The sequence below is a fragment of the Lycium barbarum genome, chromosome 10, assembly GCF_019175385.1.
Source record: "Lycium barbarum isolate Lr01 chromosome 10, ASM1917538v2, whole genome shotgun sequence".
In the NCBI taxonomy this organism is placed as follows: domain Eukaryota; kingdom Viridiplantae; phylum Streptophyta; class Magnoliopsida; order Solanales; family Solanaceae; genus Lycium; species Lycium barbarum.
This window is the reverse complement of record NC_083346.1, coordinates 107901530-107915156: the sequence shown is the minus strand read 5'-3', so window position 1 is coordinate 107915156 and position 13627 is coordinate 107901530. Positions and strand designations below refer to the sequence as shown.

General features: G+C 33.3%; 1 protein-coding gene and 1 long non-coding RNA gene across 3 annotated transcripts; both read right to left on the bottom strand.

Annotated features, from left to right (window-relative positions):
- Nucleotides 1-104: 104 nt before the first annotated feature.
- Nucleotides 105-3792, bottom strand: LOC132612626 (uncharacterized). The gene is made up of 5 exons (XM_060326733.1): nt 3634-3792; nt 2283-2434; nt 1924-2005; nt 1697-1813; nt 105-518 (listed from the first exon to the last, which is right to left on the bottom strand). Exons 2-5 carry the CDS (start codon nt 2402-2404, stop codon nt 468-470), a joined length of 372 nt encoding a protein of 123 aa, XP_060182716.1. The 5' UTR covers nt 2405-2434; nt 3634-3792; the 3' UTR covers nt 105-467.
- Nucleotides 3793-8618: 4826 nt separating this feature from the next.
- Nucleotides 8619-13627, bottom strand: LOC132615236 (uncharacterized). 2 transcript variants are annotated; one of them, XR_009572624.1, is made up of 3 exons: nt 12834-13627; nt 12689-12750; nt 8619-9350 (listed from the first exon to the last, which is right to left on the bottom strand). It is a non-coding gene; the product is annotated as an uncharacterized LOC132615236 (long non-coding RNA). The 2 variants fall into 2 exon arrangements; XR_009572625.1 differs by having other exon boundaries at nt 12839-13627.

The window sequence follows — 13627 nt, the reverse complement described above, 5'->3', positions numbered from 1 at the left end:
TTTTAGAAGTAAAATAGATTTTAATAATACGTTTCTTATTGTGGCGATTGGAAAATTGGCAATTGTCAAATAGCAAACTATATACGAAGTAAGAACTTGGGAAATAGAGAAGAGCCAACAAATCCAGGAATAACATAGGAGCAGAAATTGTGGAAGTTTCAACTACCAAAAAGATCTGCTAGTATGAACTTCGACTTAAGGAATCCATTTATTCAAATAATCACTCCTAACTGATCATATTGATCTGAAATAGGCTAGGTAAATATAACATTTTCAGCATCTGTGTGTTGTAGAAATTGTGTAGCGTAAAGCCAATATATGTCAGGACACAAGAAGTTACAAAATTGTAAGTTCGATTTCAATCAACAAATCCACAGCAGCATAATTAACTTCTTGCATTGATTTAAGCCCGCTTAAGATGCTGATGAGAGGTGTCCAATCGTCGGTTTGCTGCTACTACGCTTTTGCTAACCACTTCCATCTAGCTGTCCATGAGAAGCGAGGTGTGCCATGTATTGCTGAACCATTAAACATCGGAAAAGTTAGAACTCACACACATACACATCCATATATATAAACTTGTGCAAGACATGATGATAGAATGTACAACAACAACAACAACATACCAGTGAAATCCCACAAAGTGGGGCCTGGGGAGGGTAGAATGTACGCAGACCATACCCCCCTACATGATGATAGAATGCTGTAACCAAATTCTACTCTAGCAGATTAGTTCGTGTTATTACTCAACATTCCATATATGTTTGATAACTGTGGTGTCATGGCTAGCTTACATGCTATCTTGACTAATTTCACGGGGTACGTGTTACCTCCCACCAGCAAGGTACAAAGTAACTCTATCCACTAAAGCTTGGAAAGATTTGAAGGAATCACGTAATATTTTTGCCTCTGCTGGAATTTGAACCTGAGACCTCATGATTCTCAACCCACTTTGTTGACCACTAGGCCACATCCTTGGGTGCAATGAGGAATAAGTATGGAGCATTTAGTCTATATGACTACACTCCGTGGGCCAACATAACACCTTTCTTTTCTCTCTAGAGAAACTGGGACAATAAGCTTCCTCTTTTCCTCTCCCGTATCTTAAAAGGTGCAAAAGTGCACATTTCAAATATCCTATATCTCTCATACGAGTGATTTACTCACCGGAACTAGTATACCAGTGTTATCAAGAGCGAAAAGCGCAAAAAAGCTCTAAGGTCAGCTAGGGCTTTAAGCGCAAAGTGCAAATAAAGTGTGGGCTTTAATGAAAAAAGGTGCAATGGCGCAAAAATACAAATATATGTATATTTAGTCCAAGACTAATAATAATAAGCATGAATAACAAATATATAGACAAAGAAATTGTAAAAGAATTACGATAAAGTGAAATATCAGTTATCTAGCGTCATCTCTTCAAAAGAGGCTCATTGGCAAGGAAAAGTATGTCTTAGAGCCTTGATGATGACACGAAGCGCACATAAAGCGAGGCAAAACGCTCGACATGTTTTGAGCCTCGCTTCAGGGATTAAGCGCGCTTTAAGCGTGCCTTTGACAACACTGTAGTATACCAAAAGAGATTTCACTTTATGTATGAGAGAAAAAGCACATTGCTATGGCATTAAGTAAAAATAGAAAATAAGACATACAAACTAGTAAAATATGGAACAACACAAATATCCCATCATCAACTTACAGCATGATACGCGTATGGTGATTTTCCTTGGCGTTCAAAATGTTTAGCCAGGACACACCATTCGACCGGTCCCCATTCTTCCTCTTCAAAAACATTCCCCAATGCTGCTTTATATAACTAAGAATGATAAAAAAAAAAAAGGTCAAATTTCACAAAAGAGGTACTTGACAAAAAAACAAGAGCTCCATGATAAAAGAAGCTTTCCATCATCATGCAATTGGACAGACCTTAGCTGTGTCAGTAAGGAGCTCTGTTCCAGCTGGATAAGAAGCATAGAATTGGTCAGCTCTCGAGTACCCCGCTCTAGTCCTGCAATACCGAATCCGACATATTGATTAGAAACAACATATCTCCAAGTACACAGCTACATGAACACCAGAGGTTTGTATAAAGATTCTTTCAAGTCAAGGTACATAGCTCAGCATGTTAAAGAAAGCATATTTGCAGAGATGATTCTAACCAGCTAAACATATTAAAATGATCAAAGCTAAATTTACTTTGAGCAATTTGCCAAAAATCAGAAAGCTGCCAGTTCACTTCTTATTGTGATTAGAAATAAGTAATAACAAACTCATAAAACACTCACGTGTTATTGGTGTACCCATATGTGATGAGTGTAACGAAGCAATAGAATCCAGTATAGGACACAACTCTCCGGAACTTTTGGATCTTCAGAATCTCGTTCCATCCTTCATACAGCCGCCACATTTTATATTGAGCCGATGAGCACGGAAGTACCTTCAACAAAAATAAGCCACATGAATAATAGACTAAACAATGAAGACACAACGTGGCAAATAATGAGACAAAAACTGTAAAGGGTGAGCATGATAAGCAATTGGCTTATTGTATTACATAGTTTTATGATGCATTAATATTCTGGTTTACTTTTCAAATATAATTAATAATTCGTATTAAAAGTACTGATTTAAAGAACTAGCTTGTCCATACTGACAATAACCAAGATCAGTCGAGTAAGTGCAGCTAAACAAACATGTTATACAGATTCAGGAAAAAGCTACTCCAACTGCCTTTTTAGTCTCAAAATCAAATTTGAGGTAAAGGAAGCATAAAACATCCATATTGACAACAAAAGAAAAAAATTACTATTTCCATCCAAAAAAGAGCGAAAGGTACAGAGGGTTAAAGTATTTCACTTTCACCAATAATTATTGCAGAAGCTTTGTGTAGGGAGAAACTATATAGAAGTCCTACACTTCATTAATACTATATATAAAAAATTCACCTGAACTATCACTTTTTTTTGCGAGTTTCACACCCTAACCGTTTTGCTACCTAAACTATCATCATCTACGTATTAAAACACACCTCGAGTTTCATACCTGCACTATCACTATCTACTCAACTAGGTGTGTGTTTTTTAATACATAGATGGTAGTAGTTCAGGTAGGAAAAAGGAACACCTGATAGTTGGGGTGTGAAACTCGCGAATAATGTGACAGTTCAGATGTACTTTTGACCATTATCAAGCAAAAAAATGATTGTTATTTAAAGAGTAGTAACATTGTAGCATAAATCAGACGGGGTTGAATACAAGACCTTAGGATATTATCCGTGCCCCTACGTGGCCAACTTCAATTCGGACATTTCATCGAACAGGTTGTGTGCATAACCTTCCATTTATTTTTTTTAACATAATAACCACATTAATATTGCAAAATAACAGCGTGGGCTATTCTAATTGCAAAATAAATATTGGCTTTTACTACCTTAACATCAACGCAAAATGTCTTAAATTAAAATTCCCAGGTTTTATTTTCTCCAAGGATTTCAAGCTGCATGTTGGGTTTTTTTTTTTTTTCCATGCTTCTTGAACGAAACAATTAGTGCAGTGAAAATAAACATGAAATTACTGGTGTCCAAATATTTACAGAATTTTGGGTTCAGAGAAATTAAAAGGAGAATAGAAAACTAACCGACTTTAAGCTCCGGTAGATGACAGCATTCAGTATTCTCCCCTCCTCTTCTGAGGAGTAATAAAAGCAGGCTTAGCTTCTTAAATTTTAAATTTTTTTTTTTTTTTTTTGACAAAAAGTCTAAAAGAAGGAATCACTATTGAGAAAAGAAAATTTAGTGGGCGTTTGGAAATAAAGATTGTGAAGTTTGGAAAAAAGAATAAGTTTTTGTTTTCAAGTTAAAAATGAAAATTGAGTCGATTCCTCAAATCACCATCCAACTTATAGAAATATCCTACTAAGTAATCTTTTAAAGTTTTTTAGACAATAAAATCATCAAACTATGCCCATGTTTAGGGCTGTTCACGATTTTGGTTAAAACCAAAACCAAACCGAAAAATTAACCAAACCGAATAAAAAAATCGACATTTGGTTTGGTTTGGTTTTAAATTTTAAAAACCGATAATATTTGGTTTGGTTATGGTTCTATTAAAAAGTAACCGAATAAATAACCGAACAAAACTGATAAATTATATACATAAATTTTATAATTATTTATATGTATAATATTATTTTTTCATAAATAATTATAAATATTTTATACCTTGTAATCATTAATTTGATTTTTAGTCTACTTATTTCACATTATTGTTTAAAGCTCATGTTTTTAAGAATATGTCCAAGTTCATGTCTTTAAGTTTTTTAACTCTTTAAGTGTAAACCTACTAACAGAAGCTCACGTTAGAGGCTAATGTCTTTTAACTTAAATTTTTAGCCTTTGTTTTTCTTTGTCAGCCATTTGATTTTAGGTTGTTTCTTCTTTTCTTTTTTCCGAATTTATAGCTTTCTTTTTTCTTGTGTGAATGAGTCCTAAACTTCTAATATTTTTCATATGAAAATGACAGAGGTTCCTATAACACCAACATTTGCTGCAACTCATGCACATGGTAATGTCCCAATACTTCTTCCATGGGTAATCCTCCTAAAAAGCAGAGAGAACAACTCTTTATAGTCAAGATTCTAGTCTTGGGGATAATGATAGAAAAACATTTGAAGTTTGGGATCATTACATAAAGTTTTTTTAATAAAATGGGAGAATTGAGGGCAAAATGGAAGTACTGCCCCAAAGTTTGGGATCATTACATAAAGTTTTTTTTATTTCATATATTTTCATTTTAATTATAGGTAGTCTTCGTGTTTAATTAATAAGTATGTTTGTAACAACAACTAAAAGCTCCTATGCTCTATTTTATTTCCAGGTATGTGTATTAAAATGACAAAAATGGTGCAGCTACTACTAAGTTAGTTTTTAGCTCTATATGTAATAGTTTAGCAACTTTGGGTAATTTGAGTACTACACTATCACTGATAGTGAAAATGTTTCTATGATGTATGTTCGGAGTTCCACCTTAAACTATAAATAAAAGTTATCGGTTTAAACTATAAATAAAAGTTATCGTTTGAACAAAAAAAAAAAGACATGTCTTTTTCATCTTTTTAATGTTTTACTATAAGTCTCATGGCTGCTAGTCATAAACGGAAAAATCAAACCAAACCGAACCAAACAGACAAAAACCAAACCGGTGGTTATTATTTTATTTGGTTTGGTTATGATTTTTAGACATTTAAAAACCGATTAAATTGGTTTGGTTATGATTTTAATCAATAACTGACCCAAACCAAACCATGAACACCCCGACCCATGTTTTCTACAAAGTAAAATAAATGGAAAGTGTTAACTTTTTATTTTTAATGGATGTTTACATCCTATTCTTTTAGGATCCATTTTTAGACATAAAACCCTTTTAACTTACTTTAAATTACAAAACCCATTTGATTTTGTTAAATTATACTAACAAAAAGTTTGTTGTCCTCATGTTTAAGTTGCAAGATATTTTGTGCCTTTATTATTTTGGCAGTTATTTTCTAAAATTGATTTTCATATACAGTATAGCCTATCTTGCCTCTCACTATATAGCAAGTGTCGTCTCTCGTTAAGTTATTTAATCATTAACTTCCTCCTAATGAATTTCTCCCATATTCAGAGCAAACATTTTTAAAGTATGAATTAGTAGAAACATCCTGGTGGCATTGACAAGCTATATGCGTCGGATCGAGCACTGCTGAATTTACTGTTTATTGTTCTCCAAAAATTATGAAATTATATGTACTGAATAGTGGTCAGATTGTAGGTATTTAAACTCATGAGGTTTAGCTTTTAACTTCTATGCTTAGTGTTAGATTGCACCTCCATTTTGGTTGAGTTACACGGACATAATTTGTTTTATGAAAGATGCATTTGAAATAGGTTAAATGGGTTTTATTATTTAAAAATGGTTACGGAGCCTTACATCTAAAAATGGATATGAAAAAATGTAAACATCTAACACTCTCCGTTTGTTTTACTTTGTTGGAAACATGAGCATAGTTTGATGACCTTATTGTCCAAAAAAATTCAAAGTTACTTTAGTGAGATATTTCTACAACTTGAGTGACCATTTGAGGAATTGACTCTTTGAAAATTGGGATTGTGTTTGGACATTAATACAAATTGGAGTTGTTTTTTAATTTTTGAAGTGATCTGGAGTGAGAATTGTGAAAACGGTTTTTTGGAGTTTTTCAACTTCCAAAAAAATTCGGAATTCAACTTGAAGTTAAATTGTGGCAAATTATAACAATTCTATCTCCAACCAGTTTTCCAAAATAATATTCGGGAAAAACATATCCTTGGTCAGATGCAGAGCTGGGATTTGGAGTTAATGAGTCCTTAATTCTAATTTTTAAGTTATTCAATACTAAATTAATAATCTATAGACAATTACTTCTAATTTTTAAGTTATTTAATACTAAATTAATAATGTATAGACAAAGACAAAGTTTGTGAACCTAAGCTGCCGGATTCAATCGAAATTGTCGCCGACACTCTAGCTCTGCCCTACTTCTAACTCATTTTGTGCTAATTTAAACTCATTTAAGATTTTAATAATGTATTTTATTTTCACTTGTATTAATAAACTCATGTCTTCATCTTTCAGAATCATCTAACACAACAAAAAAAATTCCATTAACTTCAAATATATACTGCAATAAATATAACCCTAATTTAGAAACTTTACACAAATTAACATAGTGATCCTACAAGAATATCAGTAAATAGAAATTTAAGTACATTAGTAATGTAAAACATATTAAAACTATATTTGAAAATACGTTTAGGATAATAAGCATATATGAGCTCACTAAAGAAGCAAAATATTGAATGTTTTAAAGATAAAATATATTGTAATACCTAATAACCACTTCAGTTGTAAAAGGAAATTTGGCTCCAAAGTTACCCTAATTTTACCTGAATGTATAAGGACAAATAATATATTCTCTCCGCCCCAAAACATAAAGGCAATTTGACTAATTTCGAAGCTAAATTAAGTTGGATTAATTCAATATTTTAAAAATTAAAATTTAGATATTTGAAAAATATACGGAAAATACCATAAATTGCAATTTTCCTATCAATATAGTGAAAAGATTCTTAAAATATTTGTTAAAATTTATGCAATTTGACTTCGAGAAGTGAAACGTAACAAATATTTTGAAATAAAGGAGTAAAAAATAATTTAATAAGGAACAAAAAAAAAATCACAAAAAGTCACTATTATATTGACTAATTACAAAGCCCCCACTCGAATAAAGAATTATGCTAAAAGTGAGAATATATAGGGAAAAGTAATAGCAACGCCAATAATAAAGTGCCCAATGAATTGTCTTAGAAAATAAATGAGGACAAAAATAAGAACAAGGAAAAAAACAAAAGCCACTTGTAGAAACTTCATAGGATGAAAGTTAATGTGAGGACTACAAAAATCTTTGATTCCCTTTTATATATAGTTATAATAAAGTAACTATTTCGTTCATTTAGAACAGAATGGCAAAATTTGAAGTACAAAGGCCAATAAGCTAATTTTTTGTGAGAATGTAAACATTGTTTTTTTTTTTCCTTTTGAGATAAAGTTTGTTTAAAAAACAACATGAGAAATTATAATATTTTATTACTTATAAATCTTTGAAAGAATTACAATTACAAATAATATTTTTATTCTTATTGAGAACAAAATGGACATTTTTCAACAATTTATTACGAAGGGATGACGTCTTCTGATGAGTTTTTATTTATTTATAATATTGTACTTCCTCTATTCCATTTTACATGACATTGCTATTTTAAAAAGTCGGATACCCTTTTATTTTGACCGTAATTTCTTCATTCATTATATATATATATATATTCTAAATCTTAAAAGTTGTGACTTATTTATACTTTATCTAGTTTATAATTATGTAAATTTTATTTTTAAAAAGATGAAATACTCAATGTCCAAAGAGAATGAGAAACTAGAAAGTTAGATGTCTTATACCCCAAATCCCTTCATTTTTTTTTTAAACGAAATGATCAATCCATTTTCTTTTGTGTTAATGCAAGTGATCAATTCATATAACTACATAACAGGGACTCATAGATCATATTATTGAGAAGTCAATCCATTTTTGTTTTCAAAATACAAATGATCAATTCATATAACTACATAAGATGGACTTATAAATCATATTGTTGAGAAGTCAACTCATGTTATTGTCTGTGGATTTCAATCCATGTTAGTGAGAACAAAATGGACATTTTTCATCAATTTGTTAAACAACAAATGACGTCTTCTAATCAACTTTCTCCATAATGATGTACCTCTATATTCTGCTTGACGTGATGAAAAAGCTCATCTCCATAACAATGGAAGAATGATCTGAAGAGAATTGAGGAAGATGAGTCGAAGAAGAAGAGTTGAGAAAACCTAAGTGTTGCTAAGGTTGATCTGGTTTTGTCTGAACTAACAGGTGGAAATGACCAAAGTGGTCTTTTACTTCATCAGTTTCCAAATGCAAGTATTAGGCCAACCTCACAAGTTTCTTCAGCAAATACTTACAACAGCCAAGCCCAAATACTAAAGTTGAAGACAAAACGTAGAAATACAATTGTATATAAATGGAAACCAATGAGAATTCCTTCTAGAATGTACAGGTGTACTAAAATACGAAATTAGATAGTACAATTGTTAGTATAGCTGTAGTTTGTTAATAATTTACTTTATTTACAATTGCATTTTCAGTCCCTAGAATAGGCTTGTATAAATACATGTAAATAAATGTTGAGATTCAATACACATAGAAAATTTCCCAATTATCATTCTTCATTTTCCAATATGGTATCAGAGCAGCAAGCTTGATCCAAATCACCATTTCAAACATCAAAATCAATCTCCTCTGTCATTTTTTCTTGATTATTCAATATGAGTGAACAAACTGAAAATACCACCATCAACCAGAACACAAATGTGGCTACAGTAAATGCCAACAACCTCTATCATCTCCATCCTTCAGACTCCCCTGGAATGAACCTTGTCAGTCTTGTTTTTTTATGACAAAGTTTTTCCAAGCTGGAGGAGATCTGTGATAATTTCTTTGTCAGCAAAGAAAAAGTTGGGGTTCATTAATGGACACCTTAAAGCTCCAAATCTGAACTCCAATGATTATGAGCAGTGGAGTGTTGCAATGATATGATCACTGCATGGTTATTAAACTCACTATCTAAAGAAATCAAGGATAGAGTGCTTTTCTGAAAGATAGCCAAAGAACTTTGGGAGAGTCTTGAGCACATATTTGGGAAGTCAAATCGAGCTAAACTCTTTCACCTACAAAATGAACTAAGCATGTTAGTGCAAGGTTCTTCAGATGTATCAACTTATTTCACAAAGATTAAATGCATAAGGGATGAGTTAGACTCTTTGAACTTAGACATAGTGTGCAACTGTGACTGTACTTGTGATGGAAAGAAGAAACTGGATAAATCCTTCATAGATCAAAGAATGATTCAATTCCTAATGGGTTTAAATAACATATATGCACAGGAAAGAGGAAACATTCGGATGATGAATCCACTGCCTGAGATGGATTGTGCCTATTCTTTGCTTTTACAAAATGAAAACTAAGGGAAAATTTATGCAAATGCACAATTATCAGTAGAACTAGCATCATTTATGGTTGAAAACAAAGCAAGGAACTACCCTAGAATTAAGATTCAAAACTACAGATCTGGAAATCCAAACCCAACTCAAAAGTTTGGAAGCTATCCTCAGAAAACAAACACTGGAAAAAATACTGGACTAAGGAAATTTAAAGGAAGCAAATCAAAATACAACCCCAATGTCAGTTGTACTAATTGTCTCAAAACAGGACACATTGAGGCAGATTGCTATAGACTTATAGGTTACCCTGAAGACTTTGAATTCACTCATCAAAGGGAATATCAAGGTCAAGTAAAGACAAATGTAGCAATGGGGTCTGAAGAAAATCCAGTGATGCATCAAGAGTAAAATGAATTAAGGAACAACAATCAAAACTTCAGCAAAGAACAATGCACTGAAATAGCACAGATCTTCAAACAACTTCAAATGGGACAAGGAGGGGCATCTGGATCAGAAATCAATGCCAATGCAATTGCTGGTACAATTTTAGAATACTCAGGATTTTTTTTTTTCTGTTTATAATTCTGAAACATGAATTATAGACTCAGGAGCTTCAGAATGTATGTGCTACAATTCACACTTTTTTCCTCTTTAATTGCACTTACTGTTCCTATTCATATTAGTCTTCCTAATTCTTTCAAAATTTGTGTCACACATAAAGGAAGTGTACCCATTCTGCCCAATCTTACTCTTAAGAATGCGCTTCATGTCCCGGCTTTCAAATATAACTTACTTTAATTGAATAAACTATGCATTCAGTTGGCAGTACTATTTTTTTCAACCTAGAGTTTCAAGTCCTGTTGCTAGTCATAGTGAATAGACTATGCATTAAAGGAAGGATTATACCTACTTCAACCTAGAGTTTCAAGTCCTAAGTCTAGTCATAGCCTATTTACTTTTCAAGAAGCAAGTCATTGTAGTCCTGTTGCTAGTCATTTTCCCTTTCCAGTTTGTGCCAATGATACTTCTGATGTAAAACTTTGGCATGTAAGACTTAGTCATTTACCTTTTTCAATAATGAGAAAATTTTGTTTCATACATTTTCCTCCTAACTCTGAATATGTGTGTGACATATGCCTTAGAGCTAGACAAACAACAAATTCCTTTTCTATCAGTCAGATAAAGTCTAAGAGATTGTCTGAACTCATTTACATAGACACTTGGGGACACTATAAACATGCTACTTACAATGGTTACAGGTATTTCCTTACTACAGTAGATGACTATAGTAGGGGTACTTGGACATTTCTCTTAACTACTAAATCTAATGCTTTTCCCATGTTGAAATTTTTTCTTACTATGGTGGAAAAACAGTTTGGAGTACATGTTAAATGTGTTAGATCAGACAATGCATTGGAGTTAGGAAAAGGTTAACAAGAGGCAGCTTTTCTAGCTACACAAGGGATTTTACACCAAACAAGTTGCATTGCTACCCCTAAAAAAAATGGGGTAGTAGAGAGAAAGCATAAACATCTTTTAGAACTCGCTAGAGGTATATTTATTCAATCTAAAGTTCTTATATCTTATTGGGGAGATTGTATTCTGACAGCTACTCATCTTATTAATAGATTATCTTCCAAAATACTCAAGGGTGAAGTTCATATCAACAGATTTTTGGTAGAAAACTAGATTTTAAGACTCTTAGACCTTTTGGATGCCTCTGTTGTGCTTCTACTTTGACTCAGGGTAGGGAAAATATGATGAAGGAACTAAAGCTTGTGTTTTTCTAGGATATCCCCAAGGACAAAAGGGTTACAAATTATTGGATCTTGACTCTAGAAAGGTTTTTGCATCTAGATATGTTCATTTTCATGAACAACATTTCCCCTTCTCTAAGTATCAACCCATTTCCCATTCTCTATTTCCAGAAACCAATCATACACCAGAAGACCTTTCTGATTTTATGGAATCTTTTCCATCAACCTCTGCATCAAATCCTCCTCCACCTTCCCATAATGAATCATCCACTTCATCTAGTTCTCCTTTTTCTCCTATTGCACCAAATCCTAATCCTAACACATCTACAGTACCTTCACCGCCATCATCTAGTTCTAATTCTCACACTTCTACAACCCATATACCACATCTGCCAACCAGAGAAAGTATCAGAATCCCTCACATACCAACATACCTAGATGACTATATTTTCAATAGCATCTTTCTCGCTGACCTAAGTCCTCTTGTTTTACAGCACCCTCTTACCCTAACATCTTTCTTTCAATGCACTATCTACTGATAATCAACATGTACTGCATTCTCTATCCACACTTTCTGAACCTCACAGTTTCTTAGAAGCCTCAAGACAACCTGGTTGGAAACAGGCATTGGAATTAGAAATAAAGGCTTTAGAACCAAATGAGACCTGGGATATAGTTGAATTATCAAAGGGAAAAAAGGCTTTACCTTGCAAATGGGCATACAAGGTTAAGCACAATTCAGATAGGACAATTGAAAGATTGAAGGCAAGGTTGATTGTGAGGAGGGATATTCAAAGAGAGGGAATTGATTGCACTAAAATATTTTCCCCTGTGGTGAAAATGACCACAATCATGTGTTATTGATTGTAGCTATACAGAAGGGATGGTCAATTTCTCAACTTGATGTTAGCAATGCTTTCTACATGAAAATTTGCAAGAAGAACCTGCAAGTTTATCTGGTCCTAGTCCTAACCATGTTTGTTTGCTTAAGAAATCTTTATATGGAATCAAGCAAGCCTCTAGGCAGTGGTATGCCAGGCTTGCTGGAGCACTCAGTTTCAAAGAATATACTGCTTCACTCAATGACTATTCTTTATTCTTTAAAAGGACAGGTAACTCAATTTCCATCTTAGTAGTATATGTTGATGATATTTTACTCACAGGGATTGACACCCTAGAAATACAACAACTCAAGCCATTCCTAAACTCAGAATTCAAAGTTAAGGATTTGAATGATGTTCACTACTTTCTAGGGATGGAAGTTTTAAGAGAACAATAGGGATTCATTGTTAATCAGAGAAAATTTACCTTAAACTTGTTACAGGCATTTGCTCGTTCATATTTCCCCAAATTGACTGCTCCCCTTGATCCTACACACAAATTACATGCAAATGAAGAACCTTTTCTAGAAAATCCCACAATTTATAGAAATTTAGTAGGCAAGCTAAATTACCTTACCCATATCAAGCCGGATCTCTCCTTTGTTGTACTGAAGCTTACTCAGTATATGCAGAATCCAAGTGTATCTCACTTCACTGCTACTCTTCGAGTTGTCAAATATCTCTCTTTAGATCCCGGTCAAAGAACCCTTTTATCTTCTACACCTTCATTTTCTTTTACTGCTTTCTACGATGCCGATTAGGCTTCTTGCTCAGATTCAAGAAAGTCGATTTCTGGTTTCTTCATCTTGCTAGAGGGTGCTCCAATTTCGTGGAAATCGAAAAAACAAGCCTTGATTTCACTTTCTTCGGCAGAAGCCGAGTACAGATCTATGAGACGAGAAACAACTGAACTCACTTGTCTTATTAGACCTCTTGAGGATCTATCTATTTCACCATCGTTGCAGTTCCCGTCCATTCAGACAGTCAGACTGCCATACACATAGCTCGTAATCCAGTCTTCCATGATAGAACCAAGCATGTGGAGCTTGATTGCCATTTTGTTTGTCAACAACTTCAATCTGGTCTAATTTCTTTGTCTTCTCTCCCTTCAAAACTTCAACTGGCTGGTCTCTTCACAAAACCACTTTCAGGGATTTCACATCAGGATTTATCAAGAAAATTGGGGTTTCTTCTCTTTCCTCCAATTTGAGAAGGGATGCTGGAGATGAAGAAGCTCATCTCCATAACAATGGAAGAAATGATCTGAAGAGAATTGAGGAAGATGAGTTGAAGAAGAAGAGTCGAGAAAACCTAAGTGTTGCTAAGGTTGATCTGGTTTTGCATGAACCAACAAGTGGAAATGACC

Excerpts from the sequence above, each read along its gene's own strand:
- LOC132612626 (XM_060326733.1), bottom strand. The coding sequence starts at position 2,404 with ATGTGGCGGCTGTATGAAGGATGGAACGAGATTCTGAAGATCCAAAAG. Across the intron at positions 2,006-2,282 it reads TATGGGTACACCAATAACAC|GACTAGAGCGGGGTACTCGA; the intron begins GTGAGTGTTTTA and ends TCGGTATTGCAG. Across the intron at positions 1,814-1,923 it reads TCCTTACTGACACAGCTAAG|TTATATAAAGCAGCATTGGG; the intron begins GTCTGTCCAATT and ends TATCATTCTTAG.